We start from the raw sequence: 26,470 nt of genomic DNA on the forward strand, positions 1-26,470 counted from the left end.
TCTTCTTATTCGTATCTTATTCCTTGGTGTAAGGTGGAAGAGCATACTTCTGCACTGCCCTTAATTAATGCTACAGTTTCTTCCATGTCTGAGCTTAAGCGTCTCTGGCTGCACATTGTCACGTTTCCGGGAATAACAATATAAGCTGCGTTACAATCTTGATCGGCATATTGATAGATAATATTGATCCCAAAAATAAATAATAGGTGCAGTTCCACAGTCCGACCGCTAGGTGTCACTGCGGCGCAACCGCACCGGATCAAAACACCGCGCGAGTAGCGGGGAGCGTGACGTCATTGTTGGGGTATTTTTCCAAGATGGCGCTGAACTGTGGCCGGAATGCCGCCGCGGCTGCCTAACTAAACGCCGAGGGCTCGGTCCGCTCCCTCCCCCGCCCGGAGACGACGTTAGCCGGGGCGGATTAAAACGCAGTTTCAGCCGGTGGGAGTGAGCATGCTACGCCGGGAGCCTGTCAGGCAGCACCGGGAGGGGGGAGAGAGAGAGAAAGCGGGGGAGAGAAAGGACAAGGAGGGGGGGCGAAAGAGGCTAAAATGGTAGCCCCTTCATCCGGGTACCGCGAATCCTGCCGCTGTTGCTGCGGAGCTCCTCCGACCGGGCAGGGCGACTCGTTCCGGGATTTAACGGCCGTGAGGGAGGCTCGCCGGGCGGACTGAGGGCGGAGGAGGAGGAGGTGGTCATGGACGCGACGGAGGAGAACGGCGGCTCACTCGGTATCGACTTAAACGAGAACGAGGAGGGGGTCGTGGGGAAGGCGGCTCCGAAAGCCTACATCTCGCTGAAGGAGCGCCACGCTCCGGAAGCCGGTAAGGGTCAAATTTACCCGACCGGGAACCGGAGGAACGTAAACCGCCCGGGCGGCATCACGCTGGACCTGGCCGGGGAGCACCACCCCGACCACCGCGGGCTGAACGGATTCACCGCGGACTCGGACTCGGAGGAAGGAGGAGGGGTCGGCCCTCCGCGGGGGTTATCGGACACCTCCTTCCCGGTGTCCGGGGAGGAGGCCCCGGATCACGGTGACGTCTCCCCCGGGGAAGAGGACTGCGTTCGGACTTCCCTGCACATTGTCGGGCTGCAATGTTCGGGGAAGCACCGGCGCACTTGCGCAGGCGCCGGTACCGACTCCGGCATGCACAACGGGGATGTGGAGCGGCCGGGTCACGGAGGCCCCGCCGCGGGAGTCCCGCACCGCAAACCCACCCAGGTGCAGTCGAGACTCAACGCCCTGGACGGCGGGGAAGTGAAAGTAGCCAACGGCGGTTTGCACATTGTTGACGCGGCCAGGGTGTCATGTGACCGGTCGGACTTCCCCTCGGAGGCCCCGGAGGAAACCGGGGCCAGGTCGGAGGACTGCTGCGGGAGTGCGTCCCCGCTGCCCTTTGACCCTGAATCAAGTGCCAACCTTCCATCCCCCTGCCCTTCGCCCTCCTCGGAGGGCAGTGCCGGGAGTCCGCTGTCTGGCCCCAAACTTGAGGGCGAGGATTGGGCGTCCTCCTTACCCATCAGGCCGCAGACACTGAGGACTAACCCCAACATAACCGTGTCCCTCAGCTGCGACGCCACCCCGCTGTCCCCGGACGAGGACGGCGGCGGCAGGGGCTTTTATTTCGGGGACGAGGACTACTACGACGGCGATTTTCGCGGCACCTTGGAGGCGGGGCGCAGGCAGAGCGCCCCGGACAAGCTGCCCGAACACACCGACGGCTCAGACCACAAGCTGATGCCAAAGAGGTTCGGCATTGCTGATTTCTTCACCAGGTACCGTGGAGTCATCAGTCTCACACACACACACACACACACACACTTGCATCCTCATTGCCTGAAGGGCCAGCTGCAAACAAACCAAGGTGTACAAACAATAGGTGGGAAATCTTTAACTGTCACAAAATGCAGAATAATCAATTTCCCACCATCGGGAAGGTCAAACAGAAAACACACAATGTTGTTGAGCTGAAATGAGAGAATCTTGACTTGTTTACATTAGTTTTTCAACTAAAGAATAACTTGTCGGCTGCCTTTCTCGCGTTAAAAGACGTCCTTCTGACCTTGAATAGGCATTTACATGACGTCAAACACACCTTTCTCTGATACTACATTGACGTCTGTCCGACGCTGCGTTGCTTGCTGCAAAAAAAAAGTTCCTCTTTTCCTCTGGGCTGCTTCCTTCAGGGGTCTCCTCAGCCAAACACCCGCCTCCCTCACCCTTCGCCCTGCATCCTCTTCAACTTTCCTCCACCTCTCCTGATTTTCCTCCACCTGCTCTCCCACCGCACATCACAATGCCATCATAGCGGAGGTCTTATCTTGTTCAATTTGCACATTTAGTTTAGCACGAGAAGCTAAAGGACACATGGGATGTGACACGCCGCTCTGATACCGGGGGATGACCGTGCACATTTTTGAACCGGAGTAGAAGTGGATCGTCTCCTGCGACAGGCCATTCAATCCCCCCCCTCCTTTAATTCACTGCTTCGACTGCCCTCTTCTGCGTGCCTGTAGGGTTTTCCAAGCGTCCGAGCGTTTGTTGTTGTTTACTTGCGGCCTGTGAAGCCCTCTCTGAGGAACCATCTTTAAAAAAAGAAAAGGGAGGTTCCTCAATCAGTATAGATTAGGATCCTAACTCAACCCATATTGTTATTTTTAGCAGCATTTATCTTACTGGTTCGATATGTTATTGAAGAAGGGTGGGGTCTCCATGTTTGCACGAGGTTCCTCCAGATTCTCCGGTTTCCTCCTGCAGCCCGAAAACACATGGGAGGTTCATTGGAGACCCTAAATTGTCCACATGTGCGAATGGTCGTATGTCTCCATTTGCGTCCCTGTGATCGATCCAGGGCAAAACCCCGCCTCTCACCCAATGGCAGCTGGGATAGACTCCGGCACCTTCCGTTTGTTTGTTTGTTTAGAAGTTTATTAGGACAGTGTACAATTACATTAAGCACAGAGGCAGCGATGTTTGTACCAGATTGTAGCTCATAGCTAATTTCCATCTGTAGTCCTGGACAATACAAATATAAAACTGTACAAAATAGACAATATATAGAAAATATACAGATAGGCAATAAAATAACTATACAATATATAAACAGGCAATAATATATGTATTTTGCAAGTTGAAAGTCGTGATATTGTTGTGATATTATTACTTCGGTCATCTGGGGACCCCATCGTAAGATGTTACCCAGAAAGGTAACATCTGATGGCAAAATACCTGTCTGGTATTGTTAGTGTGAGCATGTTTGGTGCTCCAAAATCCAATTTTTAACGACTCGTGTAAAGGTGTGAAAATCAGTCATGTTCTTTAGATTGTCCGTGACCCCGCTTGACGGTGTAGTATAGATAATGAATGAATGAATGAAGGTTTATCCAACAGCAAATTTTGTCGCTACCCTTTCCTCCGCTCCGTGTCCAAAGAAAAGCCGGCGTTGTCCTCACCCTGTGGACTCACAATGGGATTCGACCCCGCCTGAGAGACCGCTGCTGTTTGGGTCCACATCTTCCTCCAACCGATTGGAAATTGGTCTGGCGAGACATGCTTGCTTGCTAGCACGACGGCACAAAAGCCCCTTGAAAACACCGGGTGCGAAAGCGCTCTACGAGTGGAGATTGTTTACCATTCCCGTCTGCCGCCGCCGCTGCTTTGTTTAGGCGTTGAAGTTTTGGATGTTGGATGTCGGCGGCGATGCCAACATAGACACGGGGTTGCTGTTAAGCCGCCGGCTTTTGCTCTTCATAACGAATATGTGCAGTCTTACATGTTTCATCCGTATAAGCTGTCAAAGCAAACCATCTCGACACCTTCTCCAGGCCTGAGAGTAGCACGAACCCCCGCCTAGCGCCCGATTTTCACTGTCGTTGTGGAGTTTGGAACTCTGAACGCAAAGTTGGCGGTGTCCTGTGGGTGTCTGACTACAGTGGAAACAGAGTGATTCCTGCGGCGGGGGGGGAAAAAAAAAAGAAAAGACCATCTGACAATTCTCATGGATTCTCCAGACACAGTGGAAAAACACAGGAGGAGGTTTTGGACTGCCGCCGGCGGGCTGCACGGAGGCCGCGCAGGGCTGCCGGCCTGGTTTTCAGCCCGTCTTTCAGCATCATTACGGTAATTCTCTGTCAGCGCGAGGCCCGAGGACGCTCAGGTTCCAGGGGAAGCCGGCTCTCGGATAGTGACCGGTCACGGTATCACATCGCCGATTTGGTTTGTTGTGCAAGTGTCATAGCACGGCGGGGAGGAAAGGGACGGAGTCTGCGTCTGCACCAAGCTTTTTATTTCTGAGTAGAAGGTTCAGGTGTTATTCGGAGCCGGACTCCTCCCATTTCTTTACACACACTCGGTAAACGGTACCTTCTGGTCTGGAAGGTATGTTTGAAGGTGCTATCTGCGCCCCACCTGTGTTCTCAGCAGCCCGCCGGAATGTCACGGCGTCCCGGAGAGAACTCTTGACAAAAATGAAGAAGGAAAATAGGGTCGAAGTCCACGCAGGAGGTCCTGAAGAGGGCGAAGCATTTTGATGCTGCGGCAAGACCAGTAGCGGTGCTACACTGAGATCCAAAGATAAGCGACACTCAAGACCCCCTCCCCCAGCCACCAGGGAACGGGGTGGGCGTGCCTTGCGAGCCTCAAGGCTCACCTGCCTGCGTCACAAATTAAAATCTTTAAACCCTTCAACATTCCAATCTAAAGTTTGTCCAAACACAAGCGTTGGTTTGTCGACGATATCGTCTCTAAAACAATAGAAGGGTCAAAAAGTCCTTTTCGCTGGTACGGCCTCCACCATTCACAAATATCATAGTTTCTCCATCGACTTTAGCCGCTGTCGGACAGAAAAGCACCTAGAACTGTACGGATGAAGTTCTGTTCCAGGAACTCCTCCTGCTCCAGTGAAACCTTTTCAGTTTTCATTCCCACAGGCGGTAAGGGCCATGGACTGAAGGTATCTGCAACGTGAACCTTAAGCACCACACTCACTCACTCTTCTCTCTGAACTATGTGAAGAACCCAGACATTAGCTAACCCTGCACTTCTTCTCCAAAATGTTGTTTTTTTTCTCTTCAAGTCCTGGAAACTGTTCTGTCCAAAGAGCCTGGACCCCTTCTTCTACCCATTTGGTCGCAGCAAAAGAACTCCTCGGTGACCGTGGTAGTTTTAAAAATGGCGCTCCACAGTCTGCAAGACATATCCGCTAATGGGCTTGGCTTGACCGGCGTCGTATGAGGTCCCTGGTTCCTCTACTGTCCGTATGCACCAAGAAACAGATGAGTTCTTGGAAATGTTCTCGTAGCTACAAAAACTTCCTTCACTGCCAAACGGTCTGTTGACAACTCCACCCTTTCTAGCTGCAACATCTCCAGGCTCCGCCCCTTCTTCAGTTGTCACCTCCCGGACAAATCATTATTGCAACTCCATCCTTTTCAGTCTCCCTCGACGAACACCAGAATTCATCTCTGACCCATCCATGACCTGCCCTCTCCATCCCAGCTTCCAGAAGATGAAGAAACTGCAGGAACACCCCTGGAAAACCAGAGCTCTTCCTTTTACCCCCCTAATGAACCCGGGGGTTGTTGCTCAGAAGACAGATGGACGCCAAACCTGTTTCACCTCGGAAATTCGATTACACGTCGCAACATCTGTGTTTGATTATCTGAACACACACACTGTCCCGTACACTCTCGAGGAGGAGGTGTCCTCGCCCGGTTGGCCGGGCGCATCTGTTGCTTCTTTCCTGCCGTCCCGGGAGGCGGCGCCGTCCGAACCCGTCAGAAAGAGAGGGGAAAAAGAAATAATAAAAAAAGGAATTTTATTTTCCTTCTCTCTCACCTTCCAGCAGCTCACGTCTTTCCTTGTCACGCACACACTGATTTGAATGTTTGTGTCATGGACGCCATGTTGGCTCAAGGAATGATAACAGTTTCATAGAAATGCCCAAGCCTGAGTTTTTTTATTATCTTTGCATGTTTGTGGTTTCGCTCTATGCTATGTTTTTTTTTATTACACTTTTGTTTTTATTTGGAAAGGACATTTTTGTGCACCGCTGGCTTCCTTTGGGCTCCTGTCGGCCGCCGCCGCGTCAAGATTTATCCACACACACCACCATCTGGTTGACTGAGAGTCAACACAGGCTTTCATACTCACATGTGGTATAAATATTTATATTTACATGGAAGGGCGGAGCGGAGTTCGACTAGCGCCGCTCACAGCTGGAAGGTTCCACTGTTCCAGACGGGGGTTCTCCACCCCGCGTGTTCCTCGCCTTCTTCTGCCCGGGTTCAGTTGCTTCATCGGAGGCTCTAAATTCTGAGACCGGCGTCTTTGTTTTTAACCCGCTGACAATTTTCAGCCGTCCACATCAAGTTGCGTGACGGATCGTTCCCCTAAGATGTGGATTTAAAAAAAAAAAAAGGAAAAATAAAACCTGCCTTGAAACACATGCTGATCTCACGCCACTTCTGCTTTGGTTTTACAAAAAGCAACACTTTATGCGCGCGCACACACACACACACACACGCGCACTGGTGACTCTTGCAAGCTTTATTATGAAGTGTTTTTGTCTTTTGATTTGCACGCGATTGGGTTTTCTCCTGTTTCTCCTTTCCGCATTCACTTCCTTCTCGTTCTTCGTCCACTTCCTCTTTCACCTCTCCGCTCGCGCCACTGAATTAGTCCTCCATCATTTTTCCCTTTAAACCCCCAGCGTCATGCTTTGAAAAAAAAAATGCTGCAGCTGCACGATCGCGGTCAGACAGCTGATGACTCTGACCTGCTAAGCTAACATCTACCTCTGCGGCCCCTTCCTCCATTTATTTAAGGAAACCCTTCTCAGCAGTTTCACTTGTTATGACGCAAAGAAAAAAAAAACAACTACCATTTGTTCCTTCTGGGAAATCAGCGAAGTCACTTGTAGTTATTTATTTTTGGTGAAATATTCATTTGTTTATTACCTGCACAGCCAAAGGGGGCGGAGCCTATCCGTGGTGTCATTGGGCAAGAGGCGGGGCTTCACCTGGACCAATCACAGAGAGACCTACAATAATTCACTCTCTCATTCATACGTCATAGAATCATGCAACCGTTCCCTCATCATTCATACGTCTGTACAATCAGCGGTCCGTGTTTTCTTTGGATTTGTTTTTGACGGGCAGGCAGGCGGCATAGCAGTGCGCCGACTCTTTTGTATGTTTGTTAAAGAGCGACCATATTAGAGTTCCTCATTAAAATCCTCCCAGTTAAATGGTTTTGAAGGCAAGATCTGACTCACACTCACACTGACTCCCAACTTCTCGTCTCTCGTCTCAGGAGCCTGTTTTCTAGGAAAGCCAAAGAGCCCAGGCAGCCGTCCCACAATGCAACAGGGTGGCGACTATTCAGCAAGCCGGCGGCCAGAGAGGACGACGCAGCGAAAGACCCGGCCTTGGCCTCGTCGGCGGAGCAGGTTGGTCGCTCCGGTGGCGTTTTGACTTTGCCAAGATGCCACCGCTTTAAAAAAGAGCAATGGTGGACGTTATTAGGTCACATGACTCACTCACTCGTATGCTATCGGCTGCATCCCTAATGATGGTTCACGCTTTTTATATTTTTGGATTTCCAAATAGCAGCAACTGAGGTATGGTGGTGCTCGATGGCCACGGTTACGGCTAATTGTAGCATGGGCGTCCTGTGGGTTTGATGACACGTTAGCACGTGCTAATGCTTTTAGCTTCGTCTGTTTACCATCAACATGGTGGCCGCATTTGAGTCTGTGAAATGGATTTAGTGTGTGTGCATGCCGGTGTGTGTGCGGTCGCTAGGCAACCCCCGCACAGTGCCAGCAGCTGAGGACGCAGATGATTAGACAATCACACACACACACACACACACACACACAGCTGTCCTCTTGCCATCCAGAACAGGTGGTATCCGGGACTGACAGTGTTGCGGCGGCAGCAGCTTCCTGCTGGCCGACTTAAATCCAATCTGGGTTAAATTTCTCATCAGCGCGATGCCACAGAGCATTCGGCGACTGTGTCACTCACACACACACTCACACACCGAGGCCAGAGCTGAGGCTTCAGGTCTGAGTTTCAGTCGCGGCTTGTTTTTGTCTCACACTTGCTGTCCTACCCACGTCTTTTACGCCTCAAAAGCTGAAAACGGCGACCAAAAGCCCGATGCAACGTCTTCGTGGCCCTTCGTAAAAGCCTTCAGTCACTCGCTGGCAACTTCCATCACTCGTGCTTTTCTTTTTTCCTCCTTGTTTTTTAGAGTGCGTCGTAATGAAAATTTAAAATAGTATTTTCCAAAAGAATCGCTGGAGGAGAAAAGTAACCCTGGTTGTCGGGGCAACGGTCAAAAACATTGCCTGTAACCCACGCTGGAAAGAGTTTGCAGGATTTCCCGTCTGAAAATAGAAGAAGCCGAAGTAAAATTGGCACTTTTCTTTCATGATAATAATACGTTTTTGTTTTTTTGTTTTTTTTTAAAAAGTTCTCGGAAGGAACTTCATCGCCGCAGTGCCATCGAGCAAGCCGGGCAGCTCGAGGGGCTCGGCCCGTGCACGGTCACATGATGGCGGGTTGAGTCAGATGACTCAGCCAGACGTGGCTTGGCCTCACTTTTGACACGTCGAACACACACACACACACACACACACACACACTGAGAAGCGAGGAGGAGGATCGCAGCCGCGCTCCGTCCTTTGAATTCGCTGCTCCACGCAGCAATTAGCTCGTCGGCTGGGAGCGACACCCGGGGATTACTGTCACACCGATAATCCTCATTATTCTGCCTGCTGGCACTAATTCTCCGTATCAATGTGATGGATTTTCAGAGGGCAGCAGTATTTGTGTGTGTGTGTGTGTGTGTGTGTGTGTACACGTGTGCTTTTGTATTGTAGCGATGGCTCCTGTGGTCACGCCTGTCCTCCATGTTCGGCCCTGAGCCCGAAGGAAGGTCTTCATTCCCAGGGGAGGTTCTCGCCTCCAAATGTTCACTGACGGGGGCGACAGGGAGGATATTGTTATTGATATTTGATCAGGAAACCTGTCAATATTGGATTTCTTTGTTTTTCTTTCTTGTTTTCAGATTTTAAGATGAAGTGTGTGTAATGAAAATAGTCCGTGTCACCTCGCTGAATAGAATTATCACAGGGATTTTCAAAATATGCACAACACACACACACACACAAACGTGCACACACCGGCTGCAGACTGCCTTCACCGATTGGTTTTCTTCCTCAGACCTGACATTGCCTGCGATCATGGCGGAGTTCTGAGACGGTTTGCAGCCATATTTGTAGTTTTTTAATTGTTTGATTTTGATTTATTAGAGGTTTCGGTTTAAAATAACGCGCCCAGAGCCGCTGCCGCTCAGCTTTTAACAAAATGCTACTTGTGATTTCTGAATCTAATCAAACACATTTAAAGGAACCACCCTGTTTGTATTTATTCATTTTTTTTTTAAACCACTTTTAGATCTTTTTGGTATGTTTAGAAGAAAGGGGAGGAGGGACCTCCTCCCCTCAAATCACTTGATAAGTCACATGATGCTCAGCTCGGGTGTAAAATCAATGACTGTTGATGGTTCCAGGGCGGAGAGGGAACTCTGTCTCCTCCTACTGGCTACAAGCGGGACTTTGAATATAAAAGACTTGTTGTCCTGGTGACCCGCAGCTGCCCTGGCCCCGTGAATGAACTGTTTATTTAGAGCCAGGCCTCCCACACACACACACACACATGAAATACGAGCATGTGTGTGTTGCATATACACAATTTCTGTGTTTGTGTGTTGTATACACAAACACACACAGTCACATCATTCATACTCAGCGAGCAGCTGACTGATTTCAACTGAGCACCATGCAACAAACACAGCTGCTTATTAGCTGTGATGGCGAGAGAAAACACAAACACACACACACACACACACACACAATAATGAAGCTGTTTGGTCTCAGCCATTACTTCTCCAAGTGGATGGAGTCGTTCGGTGCATGTCGTGACACCTGCATCTGCAGTGTGTGTCCAAACGCTGTTCGGGTGTTTCCGCATGTGTGTGATCTTGTGATTGACAGGTGTAGCCCCGCCTCTCGCTCGTATTTACACGGCACTTCAGTCTTCTAATACTGCCTGTTTTTTTTTTTTGTTTTTTTTTTTAGGATCAGCACTTGGAGCAGACAAAGGACGCCGCTGTGTGCGCCGTCCAGCAGCGTCCCCCGGCTGCAGGGAGGAGGAAGAACCTGGAGTTTGAGCCGCTCTCCACCACGGCGCTCATCCTGGAGGACCGTCCAGCGTGAGTGCCCTCGTTCAAATGTCGCACACTCGGCCGAATCCTCTCCCGATGAGTAGAACACAAAAAAAACTTCATACCCCCTCCCTGTCGAGTATTCTGCAAATACCTATCTGATTAAAAAAAAACACAGATTCACTAAAGTTAGGTGGTCGGTGAAGCAGTTCAACTACCGTTAGCTTAGACCAGGGGTTGGCAACCCGCGGCTCTTTCATCCTTACACTGCGGCTCCTAACTAATGCTAATTCTAAATAGAAAGATTATGGTGATCTTGAAATATTAAAATAAAATTATATGTATTATTTTTTTGACGCTCAAAAGAAACGTCACACTCGCGGAAGCCGGTATACCGGCCAGCCGGTATAGCCCCGATTTGCAGATGCTATGCGCAGAAGTTCAGGAGCAGAAGTCCCATTAACCAGGTAAAATAAGTATTTATGAAGATATTTTGCAAATATTTATTTTTTTATTGTTTACTGACACAGCGATTTTTTTTTTTTTCTGATTTATTTCTAAAATTCAGGTCAAGGCTCCGCTACACGCTCTGAAAGCCCAAAGCTCAAACTAAATAAAATGTAATTTTCTCTGTAGCACTTTGTGGATTTCATAAGCAACACACTACACATTTGTTTATGCAAAGTGTAAAGGTAACAAAAAGCAATATATACAGCGGTACCTTTATGTTAGACGTCAAAAAAGTAATTGCGGCTTCCAGTGTTTTCTTTTCCATGGAAACCGGGTCCAAATGGCTCTTTGGGTGTTAAAGGTTGCCGACCCCTGGCTTAGGCCACCAAGAAATTGCCAAACTGCATCTAAATACTATGAAACGTTTCCTTTTCAAAACAATACTCATGCACGCAAGCATGTGCATGGTAGGAAGTGATGAGTAGCTAAATAAATAACACAAATCAACCACGAGGGGCGCATTAACAGACGTTGGAAACAAATCTGATGCCTTCGCCGTTCCTGTCAGACCTGTTTTTTCATGCAACCTGCACATAACTCTGGATTTTGTCGCAAACGACTAACCAAGAAGGCCCAGTAACAAGTAATAAAATACATATTAAAATAAACAATGATAATAAAAACAGCAACTAGTGTTTTTTTTAACATGTATTTATCGTGTTATTGTTTTGAAAGTGCCTGTGGGAGTGTTAGCGCGATACTTTTGTTAAACTGCAGAAAAGCAGGCACGGCTATCAGATAGCGGACGCAAAGCAGGGTTTATCAGGGTTTATGCTTTCTCCCGACGTGCACGGCTGTCACCTGACCGCCATGTCTGTCAACTCCCTTTACAGGAACCTGCCGGCAAAATCTCTGGAGGAAACCCAGAGGCACAAACTGGAGTACGAGGAGATGGTGGCCGGGGCCAAGAAACGAGGTAAACCGCCGTCGCTGCCGCCGGCCGCGTCTACTTTTTAAAGGCAGAAAGTGAAACCGCCGTTTGTCGACGCGTGGTTAAAAACTGCGAGGCGTTCAGAGGGTTGCGGTTGTAATATTCTATGAGATTTGCACCACTGCGAACACACACACACACACACACACACACACACAGACACGAAGTGGCACAATCTTAGTCACCGGGACGCCGCTAATCCGAAGTAACCGCCGCTTCCTGTCGCCCGACACTGTCAGAAATGAAAGAGGCACAGAGAAAGAAGCGACAGATGAAGGAGAGACACCGGCAGGAGGACAGCATCTCCAACGCCATGGTCATCTGGAACAATGAGATCCTGCCGCACTGGGACACCATGTGAGTATCCGTGTGTGTGTGTGTGTGTGTGTGTGTTAACAAAACACACCACAACATGCTGTGTTTGTAAACCTGGCTCCTGCAGGAAGGGGACGCGGCGGGTCAGGGAGCTCTGGTGGCAGGGACTCCCCCCGAGCGTCAGAGGACGAGTGTGGAGCCTCGCCATCGGCAACGAGCTCAACATCACGCCGGGTACGTGCCGGATTCGGTGGTCAGCGAAGGGGGGCGGAGCTGAGAGCGGGCGGCCAATCACGGGCGCTCTTCTTGGCGTCCCTCATCATGATCTCCTGTGGTCTCTGCGCAGAGCTTTACGAGATCTTCCTGTCCCGGGCCAAGGAGAAGTGGAGGAGCTACAGCGAGACCAGCTCGGTGAACGAAGGCGAGAGCGGTACGGCCTCCTTCATCTCCTCCGTTGATTTGTCGTTTTATTTATTGCGTTTATTGTGTTTGTTTTTGTCTTCCCCGCCAGATGGAGGGGCGTCGTTGGCCGACAGGGAGTCCAGCCTGGACCTCATCAAGCTGGACATCTCCAGGACCTTCCCCTCCCTGTTCATTTTCCAGAAGGTGGGTTTCTCCTCCTTCTCTTCCTCCTCCTCCTCCTCGTTCTCCGTTCATCTCAGACGTGTGGTCCTCTCTGTCCCGGCAGGGCGGCCCCTACCACGACCTCCTCCACAGCGTCCTGGGAGCCTACACCTGCTACAGGCCCGACATCGGATATGTATGAGCTAGTGTTTGTTTTAACTTGACTGTCACATGTGTAAAAAGTAATAGATTACCTCATGTAATTGAGTAACTGATCTGTATTTGTTTGACCCTCCAGGTCCAGGGCATGTCCTTCATCGCCGCCGTGCTCATCCTCAACTTGGAGGAGGCCGAGGCCTTCATCACCTTCGCCAACCTGCTCAACAAACCCTGCCAGATGGCCTTCTTCAGAGTGGACCATGAACTGGTACACACACACACACACACACACTCTTGTGCCTTTCCAAGCCGAACCCTGACCTCCGGTCGGCCATCTTGTCTCCGTCGGCGTCAGATGCTGAAGTACTTCGCCGTCTTCGAGGTTTTCTTCGAGGAGAACCTGCCTCGTCTCTTCAGCCACTTCCAGACCAACAGCCTGACCCCTGACCTCTACCTGATCGACTGGTGAGACGCCCGCGTGTGAATGAATGAATGAATGAATCAGTGAGTGGTCGTATGTCTATTTAACAAACGAATGAGAACGTGAAGGAATGAGTGAATGCTTACATGTCTAGATGATGTGAGAATGAACGGGTGAATGTCCATATACGGCGTGAAGGAGATGGAATTAGTGCCTGTATCTATGTATTCTGTGTGAATGAGCGCGGCCCTGAGTGCAGGGTAAGTGGTGTCGATTCTGAATGAATGAATGTGCGCGGCAGGATCTTCACGCTGTACAGTAAGTCCCTCCCGCTGGACGTGGCGTGCCGGGTGTGGGACGTCTTCTGCCGGGACGGCGAGGAGAGCCTGTTCCGCACCGGGCTGGGCATCCTGCGCCTGTTCGAGGACGTCCTGCTGCAGATGGACTTCATCCACATCGCGCAGTTCCTCAGCCGACTGCCCGAAGACCTGCAGGCGCACACTCTCTTCACCGCCATGGCCAACACGCACATGGTCAGCAGGAACCGGCGCTGGGCTCAGGTGGGTCCAGGGAGGTTCTCCGCGTTCCAGGGGCTCCGGCCGAGGAAGCCCGGCTCTGACGCTCCCTCTCGTCTCCTTCCAGGTTTTCTCCGCCTCCATGAAGGACGGAAGCAAAGAGACTGACAAAAGCTCCAGCCCGGCTCTGAGAAGTTAACCCCGGCTGAACGCCACGCCGCCCTGAGGAGACGCGGCGGAGGACCTGAAGCTCCGCTGCGGAGCTTGAAGCGGAGACGAGCGACGGATGACGGCGTCCGGAGCTCCGCGGGAAGCCGGACAAGGGTCGGTTGAGTCCGAGGCGTCATTATTTCCCCGGTACATTCAACCCGAGGGGCACTTCTTTTAGCCCCCTCCTGGAGCACCCGACTCATTCCTGGCCTCCGATTGGCTCCCGGGAACACCGCCACAACCCTTTTTTGGCGGTTTGATCGTCACCCTGCGTCCTCGCTGTTTTTTTCTTTTTTAATCCCATGAGGTCATTCCACCTCCCAGTCGCCGGCGCCCGGGATCTGACTCATCTGGAAAAAAGTCACCCCCTTCCAAATGTTGACACGGGTTGTTTGTGTGGGGTCGGGGGCTGATCGTGGCGTGGACGACCACGGAGCGCTTTCCTCGCCATTTGTCATCATCAGTGGACGAAACAGAGACTGGGGGGGGTCGTTTTTTTTTTTTTGTTTTTTTTTCCTGAAATGGTGGAACCACTTTGAACCAGTGAGCCGAGCGAGTGAGTGAGTGTGTGTGTATGTGTGTGTGTGTGTGCCCCGCCCGCCACGGATCTCCCCCCTTCCTTAGAGCACTTTACATAAATGCAGCACTAAAACGATGCGTCTGCGTCGGAGGTGTAGGCGCCCGGAGAGACCACCGGGGGGCGCCGGCGGGGGAGATATTCGGTCACACCAGCTTCTGGTACCAATATCGTAAAGAAAAAAAACGTAGACTCCAACTCCTTATTCCGATAATCTCAGCTTGTAGTTTTCCCTCACCAATGTATTGCTGCATTGCTGTCCGAAGGGGCGGCACGGCGAGCATCTCAAATCCAATTCGAGCGTTTCCATCCTGTCAAATTGTCCGAAACACTCCTTTTGCAGACACTGGACCCATAGCTTCAACCGCCGCCTCCTCCTTGGCTAACCTGTGCGTAGAATCGTTGGACCAAGAAGGTGAGATCTCACAGGCAATCAAGAGCAAGGGACCTAGATACATTTATGATTTTTAATTATTTTTTTTTTTTTTTAAATTTTGTTACATTTAACTTAACGACACTCCAGACTAGAAACGAGGCGGTGACGGGAAGTTCAAGGATTCAAACACATCCGACCGAACCGGGACCTCGTTTTGTTTTGTTTTTTTGTTTCTTACACTATCAGAACACCGTCGGTGAAATTTCTGCACTTTCACCACAAATAATAAGAAAAAAAGAAAAAAAAACACATGCCAAACTTAAGCACTTTGCCAGGAAGAGGAGTTTTCGAGGTTGTGTCAGTGTTTATGGATGTGTGCGGAAAAAGCCAAAATGTAACCAACGGGCCCGCTAGCGTTGAAATGTACGAATTTACATCCGAACGTAAATACCTTCCAAATGGGATAAACTCATCCGAGCGGTGAAAGGTTTGGGAGTTGAATGATCTGCTCTTCAAAGGACCTGTAAATGAATTCCTAGAGCATGAAATTAAGAGTATAAATTTAGACATCAGTGCTGGTGTGTTTGTATTAAAAGTACTTGAGTGTTGAAAAGCTGTACGAATCCTGTGTAGACGTTGCTAGCGAAGCAAAAGCTAACGCTCATTTTTTTACCCTTCGCGGCTTCCGTAGGTGGTCGAGCCGGGGATATTTTTTAGCTAGTACACCTGTGCTAGGTGTTTAAAAAGCGGACCAGGAGTTTGTACAAGTTCTATTTGTAGCGTTTTTTTTCTTCCTAAATTCCCGAGGAACTACTTAAAGGTGCGTATTTAAACACAAAATGTTTTTTTTTTGTTTATTTTTTTGCGTTACAGGTGGATGTTAGCATGCTAAGTGGCTAGCGCTATGAATGTTCGTGTCGTGATGCTAGCTAAAGCAGGCGCTGGTTGCCACGGTGACGTCACCGAGGGAAGTCGCGTCGTTAATCAAAACCAAAAACACATATTTCTTTGTGCTTTGAACGCGTTTTCACGTCGAAATGCAACGTTCGTTCACAAAAGACACCTTTAAACGAGTCCCCCCCTAACGAAAAATAATATTAAAACTTGAATGAAACGTTCAGTCACGGCGAGAAAGCGAAATGATGCGTTTGCGTGCAGAATATAAGAGTGGGAAAATAAAAGTGCAATATCCGCCCCTCGGAAAGGACTGAATCCTCTGCAGGCCGGTTTCAACGCTCCCGTCACTCCAGATTATTGGTGCATGATTGATAAATCACTCGATTTGACTGTGGGGAATCAGGGACGGGCGACGGTTGTCACACCTTTAATTTTATTTAAGTTTTATCATCCGCTTTTTCCGTTTTATACCTTTTTTTTTTGGTCCATGTGACTCCAGCTTAGCTTTCGTTCCTATTGTCTTGTCAACGTTGTCGTGTACAGTTTCTCTTCCTTTCATGATGCCTTACAGGATGTGTAAATAAAACTGTAAAGATAAAAAAAAAGTTCTTTCTTTTCGTATAACAGCCACTAGTTCGACGTGTAAATAAATATCTCAGCAAACGGGACTTTTTGTCTGCTCCTCAATGCCTGAATTTCGACTACATGATGTCGGATTAAAATCGGGATTTATTTAGCATTTATTTTTTAATGACATTGAAATGTACATCATAGTAAATAGTGGACAAAAAAAAATCTGAAATTAAGCTCAGAATAATATGGTTGTTTTCCTGCGTTGCATGTATTTTGCCACTAGATGGCGCTAAAGCTCCAGCTGTAACATCCTCGTCTTGTTTTGAATATTCTTTTGTTTTATTTTGGATTCCTTTTTTAAATCATCAGACAAAACATTGGTTCAATTTTTAAAATCTTTCCCAACCCTCATTCACATAGAGTTGCTCAACTTGTTTTCTGATTTCAGGCCTGCCCCTCCCTCTCTCTCACCTCCAGCCCTCGCGGATTCATCCCCGCGTTGTTCTTCATCACATGGTCCGAATTTCCGTCTCCGATTTGACCCGGAGCGGGGAGCTCCGCGGCGGCCGCCGCCCAAGGAGGGGAGGGTAGGGTAGGTCTCAGGTATTTCCGAGGCCTGCGGTGGAAGGGAGGCGAAGCCGCGAGGGGCCTCTCACCACATCTGAGCCGCCGTTGGTGGTGGTGCTGCAGGAAGAAGGAGAGGGGGGTTTGCTCGGAGAATCTGCCGAGGTATTTGGCTGCAGTCTGGGGGCTTTCCTGTGGAGGTGGGGCTGCAGGGGAAGAAGGAGATCTGTGCCCCTGGTGGGGGGGGAAGGTGGGCTCTGGGATACCATGGCGGCATGCAGGGAGGCAGGCCGGGGTCAGGGCAGAGGGGACGACGTGGGGTGGATTAAAACCCCCCCCCCAAAAAAAAAAAAAAAAAAAAAGGCAAGCATTTACCAATTGAGGAAAAGAAGCATTCTTGTCTACATTTCATTTATAACACATTTGGATTAAAAGGGACAAGCATATTTTTATCCTGTTCTGACACATCCAGTGCCTCCAGAGTGTAATTTCCACCTGTGGCCAGCAGGGGGCCGGTGAGCCGTGCAAAACTGTTCTCAGCAGCGTCCTTGCGAAAGGCTTTCCTTTTCACTCTCCAGCCATGTTATTTCTTTTTTTTTAATAAGAAAACGTGAACAGACAAGTCAGGCAAACACCGGGAATTGTTTCTCTTCGGTTATTATTGGATATTGACGGAACGCAGGCCGGGCTCTGCGAGTATTTCGATGACAACCCGAGTGTTTTTTGAAAAGCGGAAAAGGACGTGTGGGGCGGGGGGGTGACATTGCGGTTTGAAAGTGGAAGCAGGGGGTGGCAGTAATGGTTTTGGCGGAGGGGGCGAGGGGGGCGGGGGGTGAGGAGTCCTCCGGGACACCCGGTCGCCCCGGATCAGTCATCCCTCCATCATCCCTCCATCGTCACTCCATCATCGAGGCACTGTTTGGCTTTAGCCCGCATTGACCTCCGGTGGCTGTGCTGCCGTTACCCCCGGCGATCAGACCAGTTGATGGACAGCGAAGCGGGAAGTCAGCCCCCCCCCCCCCCCCCTCCACTTGAAACTGAACCTGAAAACTGGTCGAGGAAATTAAAGAAACGTTTAGCCGCTTTAGCAAAAGAAAAATGAAATGACATTGTTGCAGGGTGTTTCTTCTGGTCCTCATATGAGAGGGTGAGCTGTCACCTCCAACATCTCCAAGATGGGACTTCCTGTTTGGGTCTTTCAGTTTCTGCCGATCTGCTCTTTCCTTAAGCTAGCATACGTCCTCCTTCTCTGCATCCCCAACAACATTGTGAATGTTGTCGCCCCAGTTACAGCCTGGTGGAGGACTCGCGAAAGGAGCCCCGAGATGACGCCCCACGTGCAGGAAACCGCAAGAAGGTCAGGGCTTTGAATTTACACGACCCTTATGCTGAGCTAACTCACCCCGAATCTACTAAAACTAGATTTATTTCCTCCGCGTCTGTACATTTTGGATAAACAACCCCCTCTGAATTCGTGGCGCCGAGATTTTCCGGAGGCGGCCCGCCCCCCTCGCCGCAGGAGTCCGCAACCTGGGCGTCGGAACGCCGACACCGACCGGCATCTGAGCCCCTTTTTCCCATTAGGTCACCCGTCGCCGCGAGAGGCCAATTCTCTTTAGCTCCCCTTTCACTCCTCACACACCAAATAGCGCCGGGTCAGACGGAGGGAAAGCCGCGAGGCGCCGAGTCGCAATTAGACGCCCCATTATATAAAGGCATATTCAGATAACAGGGGCAGCAACGGGGTCAGGACGTGCCCTTTGTTGCGGGATTAATGAGATTTTTAATAAAACAAAAAAAAATATGCCTTCCCTTCCTTATTGTAATGACCTAATGAGTGTCCTGGTGGCGGCGGGCCATGTTGGTGGGAAAGTCCTGTTCCCCCCTCCGTTCTGTCCCTGCACCTGCACGCCCCCCCCCCCACCCCTGCCACCCTCTACCTCCAGCGCCCGCCCTGTGCCCCCCCCCTCGCACCCCCACCCCACCCCACAGTGTTTGTATTCAAAGCCCGGCACCAAACGAGTGTTTAATTACCAGAAAATGCTAGCGGCATTTAGCCCTGCGACACAATGAATGGCAACATAGAGCTCATTGAGGTTATCAACAAGGGGACCACTGGTCAATTGGGTCATTGATTTGGATTGTTTGACAGACCTGGAGCCGGGGCCGCAGGAGCAAGCAAAGTTCAAAAATCCCCCTCGGCTCGAATCGAGAAGTTTGTCACAGAATCTGTTGGAAGGGGCTGTCAGGAGCGATTAGGGGGCATGAAAGGGCCCAGCGATCAAACGGGGCCCGTCCCAACGCTGCGCATTTAATTAGAATTTGCATGCTTTTGTTCCTGACCCTTCAGCGGGCATGATCTGATTACAAGGGTGAACAGTTAGCGCCGGGGGGAACGGGGGGAACTCGGTGTACGGGGGCGCGCTCTTTCATCCGCCCCACGTAAAGGAACCCGGGAAGGTGGGAAAGACGGCGGGAGCGCCGTCCAGGTGAGGGCGGCCGCCGTTTACCGCGCCCGTCCGATCGGCGTCTTCTGACGTCGACGACCCTCCGTACCCCGCCGCCGCCCGCCCTCCGCCGCCTCGGATTGTGGGAGTTTTTCGGGGAAGGGGGCGCCCGGGCTCGCTAGCTCATTAATTGGGAGGCACAGTGCCCTTTGACCCCAATGATGCAGGGTGACGGGCCCAACGGGGAGAGGCGATTGGCCAGCAGCCTCAGCGGTTGAACGTGCCACCAGCGGTGTTCCAGAGTGGAAAAGGGCAACGTGGAACAAAACACGGCTTTCTTTTTCCTCCTCTTCCCTCCCTCTCTCGCTCCCCTTTGTCTTTCTGCTTTCATCTCCTTTCTTGCCTTTTTTTTTTTCCCCTCCCTTCTTCTCTCGCACACGTCGAAAAACAGCTCACTTCAATTTTTTGATTTTCTCTAAATTCCTTCACTTTTCATCGAAAACTACCAACGTTTTGATTCTGGCTGCTCTTATCTATTCATTTCGATTTTAACTGGAATAATGGTAATAATTATAATCCTTCTTTGTGGTGGGACACACACATCAGACAACAGCTTGCTTTAATTTAATGTAATTTTTTTTAATATAATTGAATTTAATTTTATTTTATTAACCAATTAGATTTTGTTAATGTTAAATTTCTTTTTTTGTTTGAATTCAGTTGTTTTTTATTCATTATTTTTTTTTTGTTTTTAATGGACATACACATAGTGGAACCGAGAATGGGTAATTGAAGAGCCATACAGAAATAAATAAAAGGGGTGAAATGATTTAAAATGACCAATTAACATGTGAAAAAACACATTTTAAAAGTTAAACATTTGGAGGCATTTGTTTTAATTTTATTTTTAAGAAAAAAAAAAAACACACTTCGGCTTTTTTAAAAAAATGCATTAATTCTATTATTTTCGATGCAACGGCAGACGGACAGACGTAACGTGAAAAAAATGTGATGTGATCCGATCCGATGGGCGGGAAGCCGACTAACTGTCAGTCAGGTTGTTTGTGTGTGTGTGTGAGTGTGTGCGTGCGTGCATGTGTGTGTGTGTGTGTGTGTGTGTGAGAGCGACGCAGGTCATTAGTGTGTTGTGTTTGCATGTTGTCTTTGTGGAAGTGTCTCCAGAGTGTCTGGGATGGAGACACGCAGCCTGTCCTGCTCCCACATGACTCTTCACCTCCACCCTCCTCCTCCTCGGCGCCCCTGCCGGGCCCCGGACCCGTGACGCCTCCAGTCGGACCCTTCCCCAAGTAGACTTTTATTTACTTTTAAATGAAGCCCCAGTTTTTAAATGCAAAGACCAGACGTTTAACGTGTGTGTGTGTTTTCCTCCAGTGTCTTGTCACTGTAATGTCTGTCCAATCATCTCCAACGACTGTTTCATCCCTTCTCCGTCAAAAATGTGGACCCCCCCCCCCCCCCCCCCCCCCCCATCCATCATCCTCCTTCGGTGGCCATGACGACGATGACCAGCGCAATGGTTCAGTTCACTTCGGCCTCCGCTTGTGCTTCTAAAGGTCAGCTTGCAGCCGCCGTTGCGATGCGGCGCCGCGGAGCTCCGTCACCTGATCCTCGTTAGCGTAGCGGATTGCTAATGCTTTCGCCGTTTTTCCGTCTGTTAACAAAAAAAAAAAAATTCAAGACACATTTTGAAAAGCAAAGCCAACATTCATCTCATGTCTTAAAAAAAAAAATTCATTTGAAGAGGACAGAAATCATGAAACAGAAAACCGTGCAGGTTCTTTTTTTTCCTGATTGGAGGTCCTGATTGCGGTCTTTGCCACAATCCTGCAGCCTCTTAGCATATTTTTTAGTAGCATGTTAGCACACACACTTGTTTATTTCATTTGTAGAAAACAATCAGGAGGATTAAGACATCAATATTAATGGCGAATGGAGAGCTAGTATGCTAATTAGCGGCTAGCTAACATTGAACAGTAACAGTAGCCCGATAATGATCGGTAAAATGCTTTTCAATCACTAATAGACGGTATTTATAAAAATGAGCGTGTGGCACTGGGTCTGTCAAAGGGTCTTATGACCTCCAGCAGTCACCAAGCGAATGCTTGTCCAGCTCAGACAGGAAGAGGTGATGGGACTTGTTGCTCCAGAAGCTCCTGCGCTCCGTCGCGTGATCCTCATTAGCGTAGCCGAGCGCTTGTGTTTACTCTCGAAAACCTCGTACGAAGTTCACCGCCGCCATTTTGTTTTTAAACAGCAACCTGACGCTCTTCCTGTGCAAACGTGGAGATGACGCCCGCTTCCCGCGGACGTCATCTGCGGATTCTAATCGCAAAAAAGAAAAAAAGAAAAAACGACATTGGCGTCACGATGGCGTTGAACTGGCATTCACCTCGCCCGCCGCCGCCGCCACTGCCGGTGGACCACACAAGCTGGTACATCGTGTGGCCTTGCAGTCATGTGGATAATAGTAATAAAATGGTAGTGATGCGATGACGCATTCGGCGGCGGAGGCAGCGCCGGCAGCTCCCAGGTCCGATCTCGCGCCTCCGGGGGTCACGCTGTTTGTTTTTAAATGAATGCGGCTGTTTGTCTTATCCACGTCTGGAGGAAAAAAAAAAAAAAGGTGGGACGGGGGCGGCGGGTGAGGGGAGCGGCGGTCGCGGCTCCGCGGAGCTGGTCATTTTCCAAATGACAAGGGCTGACGTTGGAATGACGAAAGTTGAAATGATATGATTTCGCCGGCTGGGCCCGGCGCGGCCAGGCGGAAAACGGGCTCCTTGTGCTCTGCTGCGGTTTTTGTACTCCCTGAACCCTGAAATAATGACCCTTCCTTGTTCATTAGTGTCTACTCGCTCAATCATAACACATCAGAAATGAGTTTAGCATTCAGGCGCAGGACAATTGACCTTGTGTGTGCCCTTCCTCACCAGCGAGCTGTCACAGGGCTTCATCCAAATTGAGGCAATTAGCTGCGATGTGTCTCCCCCATTAAGCTGAGTGTCTCCACTGTGTCCTAATGACAGCAGCAGGACATGGCCTAATCAGTCCCGGCGTCCCCCCACCGTCCACCCCCTCCTCCGCCGTTCACATCCATTCCCTTGCTTGACGAAGAAAAAACACACACACTCACACTTGAGAAAGGACGCCTCCTCGTCGCTTTACTTATTTGTTATTTATTGATCCGCCTGAGAATGTCATGAAACTCAACAATCTAAACAAAACAAACAAATCTAGACATCCAATTTTTCTGGCTACGGCCTTGATAGCGCAGATCGTGATGCTAGCTCTTACCACGACATAGCTAGGACCATGATGTTAGCATTGACTTTGACGGTAGTTCTAAACACAACGTAAGCTCTAACAGCAATGTTAGCTATGAATGTGATGTTAGCTAGAACTTTGTCAGTAGCTATGACCATGACGTGCGCACCAACTGTGATATTAGCTACGATTATAGTGGTAGCCGTCAATGCTACGCAAGCGCTATCTGTAACATTAACTTTAAACGGGACATCAGCTTTTACCATGACCTTAGCTCTGACGGTGACATCATTTTTGAGTGTGACTTTAGCTATAAACACAATGTAAGCTCTAACAGCAATGTTAGCTATGAACATGATGTTAGCAAGGACTTTGACATTAGCTCTGACCATGAAGTGAGCATCAACTCTGATATTAGCTATGATTGTGAGGTTAGTCGTCAATGCTGTGTAAGCTGTATCTGTAACATTAGCTTTGAAAGTGACGTTAGCTTTGACCATGACATTAGCTCTGACTTTGACACAATATTCGGTTGTGATGTTAGCAATAAACACAGTGTAAGCTTTAACTGTAATGAACGTGATGTTAGCTCTGACTTTGACATTATCTCCGACCATGATGTGAGAACCGACTGCGACATTAGCTATGACCGTGATTCGTTAACGCAACGTTAGCTCTATCAGTAACATTAGTTCTGAACATGACATTGGCTATGACTGTGACGTTAGCCTTGATACGATGTAAGCGAGAAACTGTAATGTTTTTCCTTTTTGTGTGACGTTAGGTCTGCCCATCATGATATGACCATGAGGTTAGCTATGATTGTGACGTCAGCTTTGACTGTGACCTTAGCTCTGACCATGACATTAGCCCTGCCCATGATGTTAGCTCTGAACAAGGTGTAAGCTCTAACGATCATGTTAGCTATGAACATGACGCTAACTCTGACCATAAGTTTAGCTTTCAGCATGATGTCAGCTCTGGACACAACCTAAGCTCTAACTGTAATGTTAGCTACCATCATGGTGTTAGCTCGGACCAGGACATTAGCTTTGAGCATGACGCTAATGCTGACTGTGACATCAGCTGTGATCGTGACTTTAGCTTTGACCTTGACATAAACTCTGACCATGACATTGATGTTCACTTTTAACACAACCTAAGCTTGAACAGTAATGTTAGCTATGACCATGATGTTAGCTGTCATCATGACATTAGCTTGAACTATAACATTAGCTTTGACCATGCAGTTAGCTGTAACCGTGAACAGCCGTGTTTCTCTGACTTTCCGGAAAACCTTGCTAGCTCCGTTGCTGAAAAAAAGATCTCACGAAACATTAAATCATGGTCAAAGCGAATGTCCTGGTCTGAGCTAACGACATGATGGTAGCTAACATCACAGTTCATCTTAAGTCTTGAAAGCCCCATATTGAAAGAAAATGACAGCAGGTTGTTAAGATCTGGAACATGTGCAGGTTCTTTTTGATGGAGAGTCCTCGCCACGACCCTGCAGCCTGTTAGCATGTTTGTTAGTAGCATTTTTGCACATAAGCTTCATGTGTAGAAAGCAATCAGGAAGATCAAGACAATGGCTAATGGATAGCTAACATGCTGATTAGCGGCTAGCTAATCTTGCATGGTAACACAAGCGCGTTAATGATTCAGTAATTACCTAACTGTCCATGTCTTTTTTTGCTTTTTCGATTAGAAAGTAAGGCGACGGGTCGTGTGATGGAACTTGTTGCTCTAGAAGCTTCCGTGCTTGCCTGCTCCGTGTGTGTGTGTGTGTGTGTGCGCGCGAGTGTGTGTGTCCTTCGGAGGGGATGAAATAAAAGCTTGTTTAGCGGGCCCGCTAGCAGTGAAAAGGGCTATTAGAGCCGTGACCCGCCCGTCACCCCGGGGCCGCTGAAACACAACCAGAAAGAAAAACAGAGGGGAGAGCAGCCACCGGCGGGCGGAGGAACGACGGAGGGAGGAGGAGGAGGAGGAGGAGGAGAGGATGGAGGGAGGAGGAGGAGGAGGCTCCTGATGAACAAATCATTATTGATAGATGATTAGAATACCACTGATCATTGTAGAAGTAGTCACAATCGCGATTGGATGTTCGTAAAACACTTTGAGACACTGAGATTATCCTTCTACTAGGTACAGTATAGTAAGAAATTTGTTTATGAGATGTACTTTATTGATCCCAGGAAAAAGAAGTAATTACTTATAGTAATATAAGCATTTTAATTACTGTTTTGTAGCTCTAACATACATCAAGGAATTGAAATAAAGGCACAAATATAAACAATATAACAATTATATACACGTATACATTTATAATATCCATTTTAAATATTCCTTGTATGTTAGTTGCGAATGTTTTAAAATATCCATATTGTGTATTGATGTGAAGTATTAAGAAATTTTGTAATACAATGTGTATATTGATAAAGTAAATTAATATTATATCTCAGACTAACTCAACTTCAACTGTTACTGCTACTTGTGCGACCACTTTTTGCATTACTGCGACCGATACTATGTCTAATAGTTATAATAATACATCTAATAATAATTATAATAATGATAAAGGGTATATATGACAATAATTATGATAATAATGACATTGCTATTGTCACTGTTTCTGTTCTTATTGTCTTTTTCATTCTGTTGTCTACCCTTATTCGTGTTGTTGTTGTTCAGTCTGCTGTCTATTTATTTGTGAATGTCTTTTGCTATCTTTTAATTGTCTATTTACAGTTACACCCATATCCATTGATTCTATCATCGTTGCAAAAACTACTGCAGCTATGGAGACGCAAAAAACATGGCCGACCCATGGCGCCGCCACTTCCTGCTCCTATATTTGATTGTCGCCTCTCATTCCTCCCAGGTGATTGGCTCCCGGCACCCCCTCCCAGATCCGACCCCCTCCTGGGCCGCTCGCCGCGGGGGGACCCCGACCAGGAAGTGCCGGCTCATAATCATCACCCATGTTTTGTTGTGGAAACAAGTTGTAGTACTTAATGACGGTCCGACGCCGCCGCTGTCACGGCAACCTCCCGCCGCTTTCATCGGCCTCGGAGAGAGGAGCTGCCACTTACTGACAGATCAGGGACATCCGTGAGTACGTGCATGTGTGTGTTTGTGTGCATGTGTATGGTTAGCCGACACACACACACACACACACACACCATCAGCACTAACTCACGTTCACTTCCTGTAGACGTTTGGTCAAAACAGAGCAACCGGTGGCCTCGTCCATCAACCCACTCGGGAGGAAAGCTCAAACACGTCCGGGTGAGTCGGAATTGCCAGTACGAGTTGAAACATATCGCCACGGCAACAACTGCTACTGAAATTGACATCTGTGTAATAACATGGTCATAACATTGTAATAACATGGTCATAACATGGTAATAACAGATCCACATATATAGATAAACATTTGGTGGCGTAATAACTTGATAACCGATTCTATAGATTCTATTTATTGCTGGGGAAATTGCTTTGATTTGTCAATTCATTATTACTTTATATTTATTGAATTAGTTCATTCCATAAGCAAAATGATATGTGGGGGAAGAAGAAATAAACTGTACATGTTTTCATAAGATAAGATTTATTGATCCCACGACAGGGAAATTCAATTGTCACAGTACGAGTGATAGAAAAAATATATAAACTAAATAAAAAAAACAAAATATGAAATAGAAGAGAAACTAAAGAAATGACAATTGATTTTGAGGCAGCGTAAAATAGGGATGGTGTTAGTTTGGTTGTTTAAAAGGCTACTCTACAAATATGTTTATTTATGTTTTTATAGTTAAAATGTATGTATAAACAAATGAATAAAATATAAAAGAATATATATATACATATATATATATTTTAAATCCTATTT

At 48.5% G+C, this 26,470-nt stretch overlaps 1 protein-coding gene across 1 annotated transcript; it reads left to right on the forward strand.

The window, feature by feature from the left end:
* The first annotated feature begins 307 nt into the window (after positions 1-307).
* tbc1d12a (TBC1 domain family, member 12a) lies at positions 308-16,380 on the forward strand. Its single transcript, XM_086174874.1, has 13 exons — positions 308-1,779; positions 7,316-7,451; positions 10,152-10,285; positions 11,581-11,663; positions 11,918-12,035; positions 12,121-12,227; positions 12,340-12,423; positions 12,505-12,599; positions 12,682-12,753; positions 12,856-12,984; positions 13,072-13,181; positions 13,439-13,697; positions 13,780-16,380. The coding sequence occupies exons 1-13, from the start codon at positions 698-700 to the stop codon at positions 13,849-13,851; spliced, it is 2,481 nt and encodes an 826-aa protein (XP_086031000.1). The 5' UTR covers positions 308-697; the 3' UTR covers positions 13,852-16,380.
* The last annotated feature ends 10,090 nt before the right edge of the window (positions 16,381-26,470 follow it).

Source organism: Fistularia commersonii, chromosome 2 (assembly GCF_037954325.1).
Source record: "Fistularia commersonii isolate RoL2024-O1a breed Wild chromosome 2, RoL_Fcom_v1.0, whole genome shotgun sequence".
Taxonomy (NCBI): Eukaryota; Metazoa; Chordata; class Actinopteri; order Syngnathiformes; family Fistulariidae; genus Fistularia; species Fistularia commersonii.